This window comes from Haplochromis burtoni, unplaced genomic scaffold, assembly GCF_018398535.1.
Source record: "Haplochromis burtoni strain Fernald_Lab_line unplaced genomic scaffold, NCSU_Asbu1 Contig_6, whole genome shotgun sequence".
In the NCBI taxonomy this organism is placed as follows: domain Eukaryota; kingdom Metazoa; phylum Chordata; class Actinopteri; order Cichliformes; family Cichlidae; genus Haplochromis; species Haplochromis burtoni.
The window spans coordinates 1,278,589-1,298,626 of NW_024582367.1; the positions used below are offsets into that span (position 1 = coordinate 1,278,589).

At 39.7% G+C, this 20,038-nt stretch overlaps 1 protein-coding gene across 2 annotated transcripts in view; it reads left to right on the forward strand.

Annotated features, from left to right (window-relative positions):
- The window catches only part of LOC102308014 (corticotropin-releasing factor receptor 1), a 95,879-nt gene that overhangs the window by 47,433 nt on the left and 28,408 nt on the right, over positions 1 to 20,038 (forward strand). For both annotated transcript variants that reach the window (XM_005913776.3, XM_042223251.1), the window contains exons 6-8: positions 8,387 to 8,493; positions 17,854 to 17,974; positions 18,853 to 19,006. In XM_005913776.3, coding sequence (XP_005913838.1) covers positions 8,387 to 8,493; positions 17,854 to 17,974; positions 18,853 to 19,006 — 382 coding nt within the window. The remainder of the gene's footprint in view (positions 1 to 8,386; positions 8,494 to 17,853; positions 17,975 to 18,852; positions 19,007 to 20,038) is intronic.

The following is a 20,038-nucleotide window of genomic DNA, read 5'->3' on the forward strand; positions in this document are numbered from 1 at the left end:
AGGGAGGCAATATCTATTACAATACTTTCATCTTGTCCACCCATTACATGAGTTTCACATAATTCTAATAATAAATAGTAGTATTCATTTTAAAGACTTGTTTAAATTCACTAAAACAGCCAGGTCTTCATTTGTTCCTCTAAATCTGTAAGTTAGTAAATGAGGCTCATTGTGTGGATGGCAGCTTACGTATGAACCAGTACAGCCTCTCACGTCCTCGGCACCAATCTGATACTTATTCCAATAAGCAGGACAAAAATGCAGCTTTCAGTCTAAAAGTCCCAGACTGGACTCGGTGTCACCGGGCAGCGTTGAGATTTGAAAAATCTACCTCTCGGATTAATATTCACCTGTGAACATTTCTCAACTACCTTAAGTTTTGCTTTTAAAAGTATTAATTGTAATAATTATAATTAATATATGTTCATTCTTAATTAATACAGCCTCACAAAATCCCCATTTTCTTGGTTGCCATGAATGAAGACCCTCAAACAAAATATCCGTCTTATTAAAATACACAAAAACAGAATAAAACCAGCAGACACACAGCTTTTTGTTTTTTTGAAAGCAGAGTTGTGAAGACATGCTTTCGTGTAATTAGGTTGGCAGTTAGTCATTTGTACTTTATAGATCTGTGAGGATGAGAAAACAGAGTTTGGAGCGAGACCCTTCATTTACTGCATTTTTTTTCCCACGGACTGACTGATCCATCGATCCCTTCAGGAGATGGATATAGAGCGTCTCACCTTTTACAAATATGTGTCTCAGTTTTTCTTCCACCAGGTATCAGCAGCGCAGTGATTGACATCAGAGGAGAGAGGGGGGACGTGAAGTAGCTTCCCTTTAAAGTTCAGGCTGTATTGAACCGGATATTCAGCGGTTCCACTGGGAGAAGAAACTGAGTGGATCAAAGGCTTATTAGAAAGTTTGTTTGAGGAAAAGAAGAATCCTCATTTCCTTTTGGGTCTTCCTCGAGGTTATTTTCTCAAATATAAGTGTCTTTGTTGTTTCTTATAAGGAGAGTGAGTCAAGTTTGGTTTTATGGCCCACACATTTTGTGAGACCCGAGGCTACTGGTGGTGGTGGGTGGGTCTTATATTATCTTCTTGCCATCCACCCCCTCCTCTCCTTTCAGGCTCAACTCGGTTCTCTCGTATCCATTTGAAAAACCTCCCATTTTCTTGATTTATACCCAGAAGTGTTAGCCTGCTCTACAGAAGTGCCTGTTGCAGAACTGATTCACGCACGTTTTTAATATCTATACACAAATGTCCATACGCTGCATGCAGTGGAAATCAATGCACTCTTTGGTTATATGCGGTTAGACCTTTGGAAGAGATCTTTGTATTTTGCTCATTCACACTGAACGCATCATTGAATAGTGCGTGGAGCCCGAGGATGACAGCTTTAACAAAAGCTAACTGGAGTCAACAAACCGCAGTCAGATAAATGAAAGCACGTTGGAGGTGTGGTTTAAAGCTTCCTCTGATTTGTAAAAATACTCAGGGCTTTTCAGTCTGACGCATCTTCTTGAAAAAAGAGCTCTGAGGAGATTTGCATAAACTCAAAAAGTACCGTTAGAGATTTAGTCCAGCAGTTACTCTTCATAGAAGTTGACTTCAAAAGTTACTAAAGCCTTAAATGATTCACAGGACCTGGTTAACATGAGGTGACTGTAGACATAAATATCACAGCTGCCTGCTGGAGTCTGAACACTTCTATCACGCTGCTGCTCGGGGAGATGTTATGTGGGCTAGTGCAGCTAGAGATGAGCTCTATGGGGAGAACGCAGCACCGTGACGCAGTGTAAGAAGGTCCTTCATACGTCGTGAACTCGTCATGTACATGGTGAAGCACGGCGGTGGTGGCACCAGGATTTTGGCTGATTCATGGAGGGTGAAATTCATTTGCAAATTTTAACAAATTGTTTTGAAACACAGTGTCCAGGTTCTCAACATTGACACCGCTGGACTACATCTACTTAATGTCAATGTGGATGATGATCTTGGGGACTGTTAGTTATTGCCAATAGTTTGGAAATTTTTAGTTTGTTTTACCTTTAATGCTTTTAATTATTTTACAATATTATTAGATTTATATTAAAATTGATTTGCCCCACTCTAGTTATGACTTTTATTCAGTGGGGATGCAGAAAATGCATAAATGTTTCTGTGGTTGTTGCTAATCTGTTGCTAACTCTGTTTTATCCTGCTGGAAATGTAGTTAATAGAACACAGATTAGAAAAATGAAAACTGACAGTCAGTAATTTGTCTCTCTGTCACTGGTAACATTAATTTAAACTGAAATGGTTTTCACATCGCCTTCATCAGAGACAAACCTGAACATACTGAACATTTGAGTAGATTTTTTTTTTGCCAGGATTACTTTTTGGCTTTATTTGCAGTACCAACATTATATTTTTGCCTTTTTATAGCTTTCTTATACCTGTTGACCCATTTTTTGTAGCACATTGAAATTATGTATCCAGTGTCTCTTGAAGAGCCTGATTGTGGATTTAGGATTTATTCAACCAGCTAATTCAAAGAAAACCTGGCTATGCTGAGCTGGCTATGTAGTGCACTGTTGTAGTGTAGTTGTGTTTGAATCACACTGTTTGCATTCTCTCCATTCCCTGCTCCACCTGGTGTTGACACCATCGGTAATTAGCGATCACATGGTTGGATCACCAGTGTGGAGTTGACTGCCCAACTCTACACTGACTCCAAAATTACCAAAGAAAATCCAACTTTTGGAGCAGTCCAGACCAAACCAAGGCTGTACATCCCACTGATGCTTCTGCTGTGTCTCTGTGGGTCATGCTAACTTGGCACTCTCAAACTTTTTTTAGGGGAAACGATCCATCACACAAATCTGTTTATAACACTCTGATTAGTGCAAAGCTCCTTGCAGCTTTCCTAAAAGTGATCTTTGCACAAATCATTTTAAACAGCCTCTGCACCCAAAGCGAAATGCAGATATTTGACACGTTGCATTAGCTGCATCAGTGATGTCCGGCGTGCTTAGCACGCTTGCTTTTTGTGACCTCGTCATTTCCCTGAAAAGGAGGTGGAAAGTGCGAAGTTGGCAGTACACAAAAAGCCACAATAGGCTTATATAATCCAAAATCATCCTTTAACACAACAGCAATACCATGAGCTGACCTCAAAGAGCTGCTCACATCCTGAGAATCTGGCTGAGCTGAAGCGGTTCTCTGAGGACAAGTGGTCCAAAACTCGTCCAGGACATTGTGCAGGTCTACTGGCAACACTTGTCAGAGATAATTGATGCCAGAGTTATTAAATTAAGATATTTAATCCAAGGATTCAACAACTTTTGTACACCAGATTTGTGAATGTTTAATGTCATGCTCAAAAATTGTGTGTGTGTGTCTTTACTTGTGATTTGGATAAAGATCAGATCACATTTTATGAATAATTAAAGCAGAAAATTCCACACATACTCTTTTCTTGCCGCTAACCGCTCCTGTTGGTAATTACTCATTATTCCTTCTGTCATGTGACCTTTAAAATGTTCCCTTTAAACGATGGGAAACAAAAAGTCTACAGTCCTTTAACCGGTGCGCACGACATCCTGCTGTGAAGGAGGGATTTTTGACATATCTTGGATTTTAACTGGTGTTTTTAATTAGTAATGATTCCTAATTGCATTGCATTCTATAATTAGAGCACGCAGTGACGCTTTTCACTGCTGCGCTGTGCAGGCACTCTAACTGATTCAGCCACAGTTCGTAATCAGGTAGACACAGAGCACATGCACGTTTTCATCATCAATATCGTATCAGGTTTTTTCTGCTTCTGTTATTGCTGCATTTGTTTTCTTCCACCGTGAGCATTTTAATGTGAGCGCTCGCGTAAAAGGGGGAATTTTACACATGATTGCACATTATTTCACTCGTATTCATCATTTCACACGCAAAATAGACTGGTGCCTACTTTAGTCAGAGGCATTATCAGAGGAAAAGTAAAACATCAAAATCTTATATTTTTTCTTTTCCCTCTTGGAGCGCTCTCGGGGCTGCTGTTTATTTTTAACCTGACAGCTGCACATTAGACTTTAGTAAACTGGATCCATTTAAATATCAAAGGTTACTCTGAGTCCCACAGGCTAATCACACAGATGTGGACATGTTGAATTTTTACTGTAGTGATCTATCACACCAAAAATAAAGACAAAAATCTAGCTTTGCAGTACACCCCACAGCTCTGAGTCGTCTCCTCACAGCCTCCTGTTTTCTCGCAGCCTCGCTTGCTTTTTGATTTCTCTTTGTTTCACATTTTCAGCTGCTTTTGTTTGGAGGCTTTGATTTCCAGGTTTCCAGGTCTTTGGACTTTGTATAGTTTAGCCACTGAAAGGCTCACTTTTATTTGACTTTTTCTTGCATCTGGGTGCTCTTTTGCATTTCACGACACTTAATTTTTGGTTCTTTTGTTCTGCTTTTAATATGTTTTTATTCCCTTGGAAGTCCTGTGAGCCTTTACATGTGATACTGAGCTATACAAATAAAACTGGAACAAAATCGCTGCACTTTTTGTCCGCCTGTCCCACATACTGAGACAGTGTCCGGCATTTTGACTGGATCTAGTTTATATAAACAAACACGCGAGTCAAACAGGTGTGCTAATAAACCTTAACAGACTGAACAGCAGCTGAAATCTCATTTTTGAGAATATTAAAAAAGAAATACTCAGGAGTGCATTTCAGCCTAAGTGTCCCACACAGTCACAATCTTTGCCCCGTGTTTAGTTTCTTAGGATCTGATGAGGCTGAATGTATTAAACTTCACAAATGAAGGATTTGTTGCCTTATATCTACTGAGATTTACCAAAGGAAGTAATCGGTAACTCAGTTTAAATGACATTGTTTCAGACTCTGTTTAACAGCTGCACACAAAGAAACAGCAGTTCTGTAACCTGGTTTAATCTGTGAGAATGAACAGCTTCTGTTTAAAGGTAGAAATCTGACTGAAAAAATGTAGCAGGGTTCGATCTGTAGTGAGGACACAGTGTGTGGACTGTAGTTGTGTGTACTAATGAGATAACTAATGACTAACAAAGGCATTCACGGTGTAACTTTGACTGCAGTGAAAATGAGTGAAACTAGTTTTTAGTTTTTCTAGTTTTATTGGCACAAAGAAAATTTCTCTTCATAAAGGACCCGATATGTGGCGGCCAGATAAAATATTAAATCCATGTGACAATGAGTGAAGTAACCGCCGGCAACACAAAGCCTCAACTTCAAGATAGGTTTATTGAAGCGACTGCCAATAAGAGCGTACGGTCCTTTTGACTTAGACCTATGACAAGGTGCTGAAAAATATTAGAGAGATACCGAGGCAGCCGAAGCCTGGAAGGTCTGCTAGCAACCAGCCATCAGCCACAAGTACCTAAAATATGTTTTAAAAAATTAATCTCGTTGGATGAATTTATTTTTAATTCCTTTTTGCATAAAAATGATTTTAAAAAACCTTCAAATAGAAATAAAATATGTCACTCACTCAAAAAATATTTATCCCAAAAAACTGACTTTTCCATGTACTTTCTTTGCATAAATATAATGTTAAATGTTACATTTAATGGAATTTGGTCAAATGAAATTTACTTGACTTGTATACAGATAGTTTATACCACCTCATTTTCCTTAATGATTAAAATAAAATTCTTTTTTATAAAGTTCATCTGCATTTTACTCAAAATTATTGCTTCATGTTCACGAGGGCAAAGAATCAGTTTTTTCTGTGTGGATAAAGGAAACCCTTTTAATAGTGTGATAAATGGCATCAGTAGAGCCATTTGTCTTTTAAATGTCTCTGTCTCATGAGCGACCAGAGCCTCGAGCTTTCCCAAACAATTCTTATTTGTTCCTTAAAATATGCCAACCTTTAACCGCAGAGGTGGGCGCTCAGAAAAAGAACTCATATGACTTCTTCGCATGGATCATGAGTCTTGTCACCCAGTCCTAGAAATATCCATCCAAGGATCTATCAGAAAAACATCTTACAAAAAACAATAGAGCAATTTCCAATAAAGCAGCAGAGAGATGGCTGGCTGGCGCTTTTAGTCACAACAACATTTGTCCAGTACAGATTTAGAAGTTGAAGATTAGAGCTGTTGGACTAAAATATAGTGAATGGGACGAATGACGTTTTTCAGTGTGGATGAGGCAGGGATTAAACATGCCCACGCTTAATCTCGGCGTAGACACCAGTAGGTTACATAAATCCACTTACAGCACAGATTACTGTTGGTAGAGTGGGGGAAATCTGATCACAATGGATTTCTGAGGCACAGACAGTGGGCTTAGGCACCGATTTGCAGGAAGATGGGTCTGTGTTTACGTGAAATCTTATCACAAGGACTCATGTGGATTCTCCATATGTGAGCGTGTGCAAAATCAAATGCTTCCCAGTATTCCTGTTTCCTAACCAGGAGTGGATCCAGTGGGGCGGCACAAGCCCCCATGAAATCTGGTTGGCCCTCCTGCAAGGCTCAGGGATTACTAGCCCCTGGACCACATCCTCTGTTTACATCTCCTGTTGGAAAGTTGGCTCCAGAAAGTATATGCACAATCACTGCTGAGGAGACATAAAACAGCAACAAAAGAACAACAAAGAGATGCAGAAATGCCAAAAGGAGAGGTGTAAAATAATAAAGCCACAGTGAGATCACCAGTGCCAGAGAGGCACCAAATGAACACAAATGTGGATAAAATGAACTGCTGAGAGACACAAACACACCAAAGAAATCCACAAAATGACTGTGAAGTGAAAATAATACTACGAAGAGACTCGGAACAGCAAATAACATTTACTAAATGCAAAAGGAATTCAAAACTCCTCCCAAAATGGCACCAAAGATGTGTAACACTTCCACTAAGAGACACACAAGTACCCTGAAATTACATAAATTGAATGCAACTGTATGAGCCAGAGTGCCAGAAGATGGACACACAAGATTAGGGATGACACAAAATGACTGCAAAAGACACCAAAAGAATAAAGGTCTAAAGAACTACACAGAGACACAAAAACAAGCAGAAAATAAAAGAAAATTTAGACAAAATTATGTTAAAGTATCACAAGGATGTGTTAAATAATCCACATGAACACACAAACAGACCAAAAAGATGTCAGCAAAGAAATGTAAAATTATTTTAAGGTTATTCAAAATGATATGAGAGACACAAACATAAATAGTCGCAATTTAAAAATACATAAATCAGCAACAAATAGATAAATTTCTAAAAAGCCAAACAAAATGAATATAAAGGGGAAACCGACCCAACAACATACTGAAGGGCAACTACAAACTTCCACAAAGATACCAAAAAAAAGCCAAAAGTGACAAAAACAAGATCAGAAAATAAGATTTTAGAAGAAGAAAAACGAAATGTACAAAAATGACCTGGAAACTACACAAAGTAATTGGAAACTGGCACAAAAGTACCACCAAACAAAGTGCCTAAGATTGGAAAAGCACAATTTAAAAGAAAACTAGAAAGACTGCAGAAGGATGTTGTGAAATATGGGCTGAGAGTGATGAGTAAACCTTCCACAAAGAGATCCAAAAGTTACATAAAAATACTCCACGAGTACCACAAAATGATCAAAAATGACTGCAAATGAACAGAAAACAGACAAAAGAGACAAAACAACAATAACGAAAATGACAGTAAAAAAGAGTTATTGCACAAAGGCTGAAGAGAGTCCAAGAATTCATAATGATTTGCAAAACTTGCACAAAAAAACTCACAAACATAAAAAAGTTTGTTTAAGAAATGTGAAAAAGAAAAGCCATAAAGAGATACAAAATCGATACAAAACCACTTCAAAAAGATGCAAACGTACCACAAAGTTATAGACACAAAATGACAAGAAAAAGCTGCACAAATATCTGCACAAAAAGGCCACAAAGAAAAAATGCAAGCAGCATAATAAACTTTGCAGTTTTGTTCATTTTTTGTGGCATTTTTGCTGCGGTAACACAGTGAGACCTGTTACATGTTTGTGTTCGTTTAGACTCATTTTTCCCTAAATCCATCCACAGCTGTAGGATATTTAGAGATATTATTCCATATTTGAATATTTATCATTATTTTTGGGGTTCGATTATTGCCAGAAATAGACAGTTTAACAATTAATTATGAACAGCTTTGCATTCAGATTTAAATTGAGCCTTGACAGCCCTGTTGGGAATGCTAACACCCACTCCTGTTTAAAATCACAGCGGGAGTCATCCGTCAAAAATCGAAAAAATAAAAGAGGATTTTTCGCCCTTTGTAGTGTCCTGTCTTATCCAGAGAGAAGAAAATAAGAACTATTTCTGTGAATCAAAAGACTCATCCTGTGTTTCTCTTCTTCTTCTGCAGAAAAAAAGCAAGATGCACTACCAAATAGCCGTGATCATAAACTTCCTGGGTCACTGCATCTCCATGGTGGCGCTGCTCATAGCCTTCTTCCTCTTCTTGTGTTTGAGGTAAGTGTTGGTCTCGCTGCCACCAGTCCACTGATAATCCCCGATGTGACAGAGACGTCAGTATTTTCCAGATCCCAGTAGGTTCAAAGCGTCTCTGGTTCTTATTCAAAAACCCATTTGGTCATGGGATGAAACCTCCCCTATCTCAATCCCGCAGATGTAAAAAGGGTTTAGACGCCCGCAAAAACTAGGGCACATTTCACCCCACAATTGGGAATAATAGACCCATCTCAAAACCGGGAGAAAACAGTCTCACGGAGGCCTGCCGGGACAATCGGTGGAGGCGGAAAAGGGTTTCTCTGGCAAACCGAAATAAGCCGTGCATTAACGAGAGAAAGGTCTTAGCACCCTCGACAGCCGGGGCTGTTATCGATCGCCGAGACACCCCCGGGGAGTGAGAAAAGCGTGAAAGGGCACAGAGAGACATAATAAGTAGAAGCTCTACAGGATAGCATTTATGCACAACCTGTGTTTGTGGGCCACAGTGGCATGAATAGAGAGAGGGGGAGGAAGAAGTGTCAGGCAGCTAAAAATGGCAGGAGAAGGAGTTTGGCATTTATTACTTACCTTCTTGGCTTTGTAAAGAAATTGAGAACCATTTAAAGGAAAGCTGTTTGATGGAGGGAAACGCCGAGGCTCCTGTGCACTGGTGTGGATCTGGAAGGAAGGAGAGGAGCGCAGGGTAGAGCGAGGCGTAATGTTCATTATAAAATAGTGCAATGAGCAGTTTGGCGTATTTCCTGATAATCTTACTATAAAAGACAGTTTGAAGGGATTCTTTCCACAGAAGCTCACGAGTCTCCCGTTAATCTAACAATAATGCAGATTTATGCCGTGGACATGAAGTTTAATAAGTTCTGACTGTTTCCAAGAGCTGCATTCATAATCTCCTGTTATTTATCAGAATGGCACATTCCTCGGGTTTGTGCTGGTTTTGAATTCTTTGTGAAAATATGAATTCGAGCTTCTGCTGAGTTTTTACTTTTATTCCCAACGGTTTGAAATTTAGGTTATTGTTTGGATTTTTCTCTTTTAGTTGATCTTAGGCTTCATTTCCTGTGACATCACCAGGTTTTGATGGTTATTCTAGCGATCAGTCTCAGTTTTGCATCGTGTATTTCAGTTCATGTGTTGGTTTAATTTCTCGCTGTCTCTGTTTGTCCTCCAGGATTCCTTCATCTCTGTCCCCATGTTCACTTTGTTTTGGGCCGTTTTCTTATCTCACACTTGTTAAGTGTTAGTACCCAGGTCTGTTTCATTCGCCTTCGGTTACTTCTTGTTTTACTTTGATAGGGTTTTTATTTCTGCTTCCTGTTTGTCTCCCATCAGTTTTATTTATAAATCCTCAAATATCAGTAACAGTCGCTTCAAGGCACTTTATATTGTAAGGTAAGGACCCATCAAGATTAGAGAGAAAACAACAACAATCAGACAGCCCCCTATGAGCAGGCACTCGGCGACAGTGGGAAGGAAAAAATCTCTTTTAACAGGAAGGAAGCTTAGGCAGGACCAAGCTCAGGGAAGGGCGGCCATGTGCACAACCGAAAGAGCGGACCAAAGACACACTGTGAAAAAGAGCCAGAGATTAATAATCCCTGATGATTAAATGCAGGGAGCTGTATAAACACAGCCAGCAGCAACATAACTAAGGGAGGATTCAGGGTCACCTGATCCAGCCCTGACTATATGCTTTATCAAAAAGGAAGGTTTTAAGCCCAATGTCAAAAGAAGACAGGGTGTTTGTCTCCTGAATCCAAACTGGGAGCTGGTTCCAGAGAAGAGGGGCCTGAAATCTGGAGGCTCCAAAGAACCAGAAGTAAACCAGCACTTTAAAGTGCTTTATTGTTGTCATGTGGTGCTTTGAGGTCATTAAGATAAGATGGGGCCTGATTAAAACCTTGTATGTGAGTTAAATTAGCTTCTTAATCTAACAGGGAGCCAATGAAGAGGAGCCAGCATGGGAGAAATATGCTCTGTCCTTCTAGTCCCTGTCATTCTCTTCACTTGTCTCATTACCCTCCTGCTGGTCCTTCCCTAATCAGCCCTCTTTGATTATCCCATCTTCCACTTCAGGCTTCCTCAAAAGTGTCTGTTATGTTTGGTTATGCTCCCCGTGCATTACCCTCCATGAGTGCCTGGATTTGATTTGGCTTTGTTTGACATTTTAGACTTCTGGAATTTGTTCAGTCCTAAGTGAAAGCCATGGGTGGGTGTAGTCTAATAAACCGCACAGTAAACTGTTTGATTACTAATGTCTGTTAATAAATGATTATCTTTGGATTTTGAGCTGTTGGTAAGACAAAAGAAGGAATTTTACTTATTCTGCTTAATGGGGACAAGTATGTGGCATGAACTATGCTACACACCACAACATCTGCAGTGCCCATCCCTAGCTGAGCTTTTACAACACAGGAGTCAAAAAGCAACATAATCCGTGGAATAAATATACACATTAAGACAGACTAATCTCAGAGCACAGCTGAGATATAGATCAGCGGGACAGCACAGGACGCAAGCTGCAGCATAATAAGGCCCCATTTAACAAGGCTGCACATTATTCATGACTGATCCCAATTTAAAAACAGCAAACAGGAAACTGTGTGTCCCAAAATGAGGATTTACATAATGCCACCTTTCAATTTCCAGTAGATATTACTGAGCCCAGAGCTTTCAGAAGAACCAGGAGGTCTCTGAGCACCTGATGAGCCTGATTATCTGAACTTTACATATTTAATTTATTAAGAACAATTTTCAATTCAGTACAATTCAATGTTATTTATACAGCACCAAATCACAGCAACAGTCACCTCAAGGCCCTTTATATTGTAAGGTAGACCCTACAATAATACCTACAAAGAAAAACCCAACAATCACACGACCCCCTATGAGCAAGCACTTTGGCGACAGTGGGAAGGAAAAACTCCCTTTTAACAGGAAGAAACCTCCGGCAGAACTAGGCTCAGGGAGGGGCGGGGCCATCTGCTGCGACCAGTTGGGGTGAGAGAAGGAAGACAGGATAAAGACATGCTGTGGAAGAGAGACAGAGATTAATAACATGTCTGATTCAATGCAGAGAGTCTATTAACACATAGTGAGTGAGAAACAATCAGTTTGTCATTAGTTAAACCTTGTTCGTACCAGGTTAGACTCCCTTTTGTCAGTTGCTGCAAATCCATGATGAGAATCTCATGTTCCACCACAGCCCAGCCGTGATCCATTCCACTGAGATTGGTGATTGTGGAGGCCGTCTGAATACATTAAACCCATTGTCCTGTTCAAGAAACCACCAACAACATTCAAATTCAAGCTTTGACGCTACCATCTGAATGCTGCAGCAGTGTTGCATGATGGAACGCTCAGACCAGCCCGTGCCATGTTCAGGGTCACTTAAATAACCGTTATTCCCAGTTCTGATGCTTAACTTAGCCTTCAGCGGGTCGTCGTGACCCTGTCTGCTTATCTAAATGCATTGAGTTACTGCCTTGTGATTACCTGAGTAGTTCCACCAATCACTTAAAACATACACAGTTTGTTTGTTTGTTTGTTTTGTTTATTTTTAGCTGACAAACAAGGATCAGGCTGAAGTCATTAAGTAATCTGAACGAATGGAATATTTCTATCCAATTAAAATGAATGCACTTTTTCTGTGTACCTGAAAGCGAGGTGCCTTCAGGTACGCTCAAATGGACCTCGGGATAATTAGTTGACTGCAGTTTTAAATGAGGTCGTCTGTCGCTTTGAACCCTAACACAAGAACGCCAGCAGCATGAAGAAGTATCAATTAATGTGTTCAGTTAACCACCACCACCCGAAGGCCTCTGTCTTTAACAGATAACAGATAGTGCCTGGTCTCGTTTTTATCAAAGACACAAGCAGTTTAAGTAGCGCTACACAAGCTTTAGTAGACCACAAATCAAACCATTTTAAATGAAAGCAAGCAAAACAAAAAGCAAAAACACAACAAAGTCTAATAAATCTTAAGAGCATGTAGCAAAAATTTGAGGTAATCTTCCTCCTAAACACTCAGTCGTTCCTTTCCATCATTTATCCTGTGCTACAAACTTGCAGAGCGTACTGTTGGTGTTACTGTGATTAAGGTGGATGGAGTATTTGTTCCTGTTGTTTCTGTAGACAAAGGTCCAATAACCTCACTGTTTCTCAAATATCTGCTCCAGTGACTGGAAAATAGGAAGAGGCGAGTGTTACTGAGGAGTGTTTCTGAAGTTAAAGATGTTTTTCCGAGCAGAAATGTCAACAGCAGCTGTGGGTTGTCCAACTTTAAACTTAACAAGCAGCGTGAATGGGACAAAGCAGTGACAGGAAATTGGAAGAAACGCTGCTTAATTGGCCATCATTTTAAAATGTTTGGTGCTGACCAGCACATCCAAGTATCAGGTTGTGCAGCTGATCGGTATGCAGATGGACGAGTGCAGCATTGTAGTGGATTATTTCGTGGCACAAAACACACTTTTGCACCTAATTTGGAAAAAATGTGATAAAATATGAAGAGCAAATGGTAAAAAAGAATACAGTCATTTTAATATTTCATACACTGTAGTACCATCAGGTGGTAAAGTTGTACAGAGGTTGTACCTATCAGTCGAAACGACCACATTCCCTAATAATTCACAACTAAAGAGCAAAAGTGCTCGTTGGAGCAGGCCTCAAGTGGCCATTAGAGGAACTGCAGTTTGCATACTTTGATGTTGCCTTCATTTTACAGCCTTTGAAGTTGCTGCTTATTGTGAACATCTGACCTAAATTTAACTATGAAGTGAAGACTTATGAGATCTATACTGTAATCATAATGTTCTTTAATCTGGAGCAAAAACTGGGGAGAGAGTTGGAAAACAAATAAATAATAAGGCCTGCAGGAAAGCAGTCATTGTGTTTTGCACCTAACAGCAAATAGAAAATGTAATTTGTGTTTATGTTTCAAAGGCAAAGGTACGCAGAGAAGTAAAAGTCCTGCACCAGCAATAAAAGTCAGGAGGAAGAGAAGTTGGCTTTCAGATTCTCCATCAGAAAGCAGCAGCTGGATGCCAAAATCCTGAAGTTACAGCAGGTCGTACCTCCTCATACTTCATTTCCTTTTACGTGACAAAGAACACCTCCATTTCTCCCCTTCCTGGACACATTTACGCACTGATCCCTGGCAATAAAACCCCTGTTATCACACAGCATATGGCACCTCTTCAACAGAAAACATTCAGCTCCCTGATTTTAGCCGGCTGACTTGTTTATATAAAAAAGCATGTGTTCGTTTGAGTCTCAACAAATGTGACACGTCTTGCTCAAGGACCATTTGAGAGAAGTCAGTAAATAACCATCCCTGCGACGAGTGAACATGCAGCTCTACCTGCTGAGCAGCTGCTGCCCCACTTTGGTTGATGCCTATAAATACTCAGCTGTAAAAACTGTCATTTCAGTTCAGTTATTCATCCAAAACTGACCCAGAATCAGAAAGTGGAACTCATTCAGCCTCCTAAATGTTGTATCAGGTTTCTAAGAGTTATAGCTGTCACTGGTGGCGCATGTAACAGCATCATAAACCGGGTGTTTCTTATTGAAATGCACCTCAGGATTCGCACGTTTTCCCTACATGCGCGGACAAATCTATAACACCGACTCCTCGAGTTGATCTGACTGCAGTGAATCTTAGCCCAGCAGTGGAGCTCCTCACTGCAGACTGTGAGTGTGCTACATGGCACAATACTTACAGTGAAAAGCTTACTGTGCAATAATTCAGGTTAAAAAAAAAAATAGGCCACCCGGGCCACTTGGATTACCAGGGATCCATCTTCTTACTGTTCACACTGTCAAAACTGTGAACTGTGAACGCTGAGAAGCAAAGTTAAGTTTTGTGCTCCAAATATATCTGGAAGAAACTCTCAGAGAAAGCCAGAAATCCAAACTGTCCTCATTTAAGAGCGGGGCACAGCAGCGGCCAAGTCAGCAAATCTTCTAAAATGTCATCGTGATCTTACCTGCATACCAAACAGTGTCTGCAGCAGAATTACTGGGAACACAGTGGCCATGCTGAGCATAAATCCAGCACCATCTGAGCTGAGACCACATTTCTATTTTCAGCAGAAGACTGAACATCGTTTCCTCTGGAGAATCTTTCTTTTTCCTGGTGTGTCAAATGGATTATTACATCTGCCAAGAGGGTTATGTTCTTGTCGTCTGTCAGTCTCTCCCCCTGTTTGCAGGATTTGGGAAAACTACCCGGCAAACATTTTGACGTTGAGTACCTGCCAGATGACCATCTTTTCTCAACGCCTAGCCTCGGCGGAAAAGTAGTTCCAAAATGAAAATTGGGCCAACATCAGCGACACAACGTCAATGACATAATGTCCGGGACAAAAAATGTGCACGATAAATGTTTTATTTAATCCTTTTATCAATAAATGGAGAAAGAACGTTAAAGAAAGCTTTAAAAAATCGTGTTAGGACAGCTACCATGATAGCAACTCAAACTGGCACCCTCTGATTTTAGAGACCATTTCCTGTCAACAGAAAAGGAGGACACTGTGATTGGTCAAGGAGCCAATTCCTTCGTAGTGTTGACTGGTTATAACTTCATATTAGTAGCACTGTCACTGGCGTTTTATATTAAGATACTCAAAATCAATTGGACAAACTAACATGAATGTGAATCCTTTGCAGTGTCTGACTGTCTGAAGTCCAGCCTGTGATAAAATGCTGTTTCCTCCCTTGAGATGCTTTGCCTGCAGCTACCTTCAGTTGCTGCTTGTTTGTGGGTTCTCTTCCCTCTGTGCCTTCTGCTCTGTTTGGCTGAGATCAGGTAACTGATGTGTCCGTTGAAGAATGTCCCATTTCTTTTCCTTGGGTTGCTTTTGCAGTTTGCTTTGGATCATTATCTATTTGCACTGTGAAGGGTTGTCTGATCTAAGCAGAGAGTACAGCCCTGTATACTTCACAATTCATTCCACTGCTTCTATCAGCAGTCATATCATCAATAAATACTAGTGACCCAGTTCTGCTGGCAGCCGTGCACGCCCATACGATGCCCTCCATGATGTGGTGTGCTTCAGATTAGGAACTGTTTCTCTCCTCGTGTCGGGAAATGCATGGAGATGAGACCTAAATGCAAACTGCAGAGTCAGACTAGAAGAAAACAAAAAGTGAATCTTTACTGTGGCCGACGTCCAAAAACACAGAAGAAACCAGCAGGGAACACCCTAGGAACTTCACAGGGCTGAAACACAGCGTGACACAACTAAAAACAGGCTATAAATACACATGAAACAGGAGGGAAACTAAACACAGCTGAATATGATCAAGGTAAACAACAGACAGGAGGTAAAACCAGAGACAATACATGGGAGAATATGATTAGCAAATTAAAGCTGAATGCGAGTAAACTGAATGAACGGAGGGAGACACTGAGAGATCAAACTAGCTAAAATATATACATATAAATGTAATAATCAAGCTAAGAACAAAGAAATCTTAATGAAGGAGAACCTAAAAGTCCAGAAACACCTTCTCATTTTTTCCCATCATTCTTCACCTTGTTTCATTTATATATTTATTTTTCCAGAACTCTTCAGGCTCTTCTAGATGTTTTCCATTCAAAGTCTAATCTGACCTTCCTGATCTTCAGTGTAACCAGTGGTTTGCACCTTGTTCTGAAACCTCAGTAAACCTCAGTTCAGTCAAATAGTTCTGTCTAAATGCACTTCAGGTGTCGTCTGTGGCCTTTCGGGCCTTTCGGTGTTGCTGACCAGTGCATTCCTCATTTTTAAGAATGCACCAGGTTTGTTGATTTGGCAGGTCCTAAGGTTTCTGCTCTGTCTCTAATAGGTTTATTTTGTGATCTCAGGCTAATGATGGAAACCTTTTTGTCCTTCATACTAAGAGTTACTTGGTTCAAGACTTGGAATCAACTCGAGCTCATTCATCTGCTTAATTTCTTACAAAATAACAACGGGAACAAGACTCAGACATGTAGCTGCTCATCAGCCGACTGATCAATTACTGTCTAAAATATGGGACTGTGTATAAAAATGGCAGTAATTTCTAAACAGAACTTGAATCACATCTTGGTGGTTTGATTTAAAATCTATTGTGGTGGCGTACAGATGCAAAGCTACAAATTTGTGTCTGCGGTTGTCGTATGATTCTGGACCTGTATGTTCAGTATCACATGAATAAAACCCCAGATCAAGTAAGATTGTAATATAAAATAATAACATTTTAAAAATTTGTGAGATTAGAAGAAAAAAAACAAATTTACTGTGCCTTTAACAAAGACTTGTTTGCAGGAGCATGTAGCCATTCTCTTAATTAGGTCCCATCAGGCCACACTGCCCCCACAGACAGCATGCCGAGGGCAGTGAGGTGCTTGCTGTGCTCCTGGCCTGGTGGCAACATTATAACATGATGTGGGGAAATTATCTTCTCATTTGTGGAACAACGGGATTTAAAAAACACAAAGTTATTTGATTTTTATCATCTCAAGGCTGCTTTTAAAACCTTATTTAAAATGACATTGTAATTAATCCAAACGGTGTTCGAGCTTTTTGAAGCCTGCTATGTTACTAATGGGGTAGAGCGTCTTCAGAGAGAAATAAAAAACATGATACAATTTGTACAACGTGCAATATAATAAATAAGTAAATACAATGCTGCTGGAAAATGCTGCTCATGCATCTGCTCAGTCAGCACAAAGCCAGTGAAAGTGACACCTATTAAGAATTAATGCATGCTGAAAAATAAATCACGTCACTCATGCTTGGCAGAAGAGGAAGCGGCCTTCGCCGGCTGATAATGCCGTCAGCTGGTGACAGCGAACGCGGCCGTCACTGCAGCGAGCGAGGATGGTTTGCTCAGTCCGTGCAGACGTATGTTTCTATTTTCAAGCGCCCGCTCTGAGGCACTTGGGCAGATTTTAATTGTATCCCCGAGTGAATTTATTTACCGCATTTAAAAAAAGAAAAAAAACATCAGGCTTTCAGGGCATTACACAAACAAAAGAGTAGAGCGGGAATTAAGTCTTACTTCTTATTATATAAGTGAGGATTGATGGGAAATGTTCCTTTTGAGGCTACATCAGCTCGTTATTCTTATCTATCAGCTTCATTTTCTGTGTTTCCGATATTATAATTTGTAATGTTGGAGTTACACTGAAACTGACTCAAATAGACTCAAACTCAGCAGGAGGAGATAATTAAATCAGATATTTCCTGCCAGCTTTCACATGTTTGCTTTTAAACTACTTTTTTTTTTTTTATCTTTCCTCTCAGAATTAAATTAAGCTCGTGACCTAACAACAAGAGAAATGTTGGAAAAGCAGCATCAGCAGTTGAGTTTTCCCTCCTTCTGTTCTCACAGGAGCATCCGCTGCCTGAGAAACATCATCCACTGGAACCTCATAACCGCCTTCATCCTGAGGAACGCCACCTGGTTCATCGTCCAAATGACCATGAGCCCCGAGGTGCATGAGAGCAACGTGGTATGAGCCCATTTATGTGAGCTTTAATACAAAAAACCCCTAAACTTTGGTTTTAAAGTAAAGGAGATGTTTAACAGTATTTTTAATGCCTTAAAAACAAAATGAGATGAGCCAAATATATTTATTGGGTGAAATGTTCCTTGAGCGCCAGAACTCTCTAGCTTAGTTTGACTTAATCCCATAAACAGTCCTGCTGATGGAAGAAGAACATATGTATTAATCCAGGTGTGAAACTAATGCCGGTAGACCTCTGTGTGTCAGCCTGTGTAGGAAAATTATGTTTTTACTCTTTTTATTCAATTCAGTTGAGTCCAATCTCACTGATACATCACCAACAACAAGCACTACAACAGTCACCTGTTATATTGTCGGGTAAAGGTCCTACGATATTAGAGAGAAAACCCCACCAACAACAATCAAACGACCCTGTGAACAAGCACTTGGTGACACTAGGAAGGAAAAACTCCCTTTTAACAGGAAGAAGCCTCTGGCAGAACCAGGCTGGACCATGTAAATAATGGATATAAAGTCTATATGTTACAGTTAGATTGAAATATTTTTGTTTACTGAATTAAATTATTTATTGGACATAACAAAAAAGAAACAAATTAATTCATTAAGGTATAAAAGTATGTGTTCCATAATAAGTTTAAGCTTGATTAGTTTAAATTGTTCTCAGAATGTAGAAATATTTACATTTTTGCCTTTAATTTGTCAGGTGGAAGTAAGACTAGAACAAGAGCAAGTACGAAGCCATGGATAACAGCTTGTAGATATGGCAGTTTTTAGAAGTATTATCAGTTTGTCTTGGCTGAATTTAATTCAGTAACTACACATTTAAGTCTGCTTAAATGCAGATAATTGTTTTCATTTTGCAGATATGGTGTCGCCTTGTGACCGCCTCCTTCAACTATTTCCACTCCACCAACTTCTTTTGGATGTTTGGAGAGGGCTGCTACCTCCACACCGCCATCGTCCTCACCTACTCCACCGACAAGCTCCGCAAGTGGATGTTCATCTGCATCGGCTGGTGTAAGCAGCCTTACTGCTTTTATCTTGAATTATCTGCAAAACACTTCTACAGTTATCAGTTAATATTTAACAAGGACATTTTGGGAAAATGGGAAACATTTACCAAAATTCTGTCTGATTAAATTGGCTCATAGTTACCAGATCAGTTCAGTAGATTTTTGGACCACTAAGAGTCTTTTTTTCTTTGCTTAAATAACCACTTAATGACAAATCTAAGAGCTTTTTAACAAATCTTATCTACTTACCAAACTAAGCCTAATCATCATTGACTAAAAACAAGTTACAATAAATCAGGACGGTGCAGCAGCTTGTAAATGGCTTAAAAGGTGATGGTGGTGTAAAATCCAGTTTTAAAGGGCTGCATTGCAGGCTCAGTGTCGTACTCCAGTCATCTGACGCACACAAAAATATATGAAAACAGCTTTTTTACTAGTTCAGGCATATTAAAATATGTATAAACAGACAAAGCAAGGGAAAAACAAACAAATATCTGACACCAGCTGACGCACCCAAGGATGCAAATATGATGAAACTCTGAAAGAACTAATACATTCACACACCATCAAGTGGCATTAGCAGTACATCAGTACTGGATTGAAGCCACACTCATGCATACTTTGAGAAAGATGCAGTGGAATTTTTTACAAAGCAAACCAACTGGTTTAATAACAGCAGTTTAGATAAATCTCATTAAGTGGAACATCAAACACTTCTTAATAGAGTGATAAAAAGGCTTAATACAAGTGTAACTAACAAAATTGTAGCAGTTCAAAATAAAACAGCAAAAGAAACCTGATGTAACCCTACTTGTGGTTTATTAGCAAGAATGACCAAATTCCCACTAGGCCAGTATCAGATAATCTAGGACTGACAGGAGCCCAAGGTATAAGCATCAATAAGGAAGGACCACACCAGGGTAAACAGTGCACAGCTTGTTATATTTGACACAGCAGCTGCAAATAAATGTACTTGAAACAATAAAATACAAAATAGTTCCCCCAAAAAATAACAAACTAAATAAAAGTGTGCGCA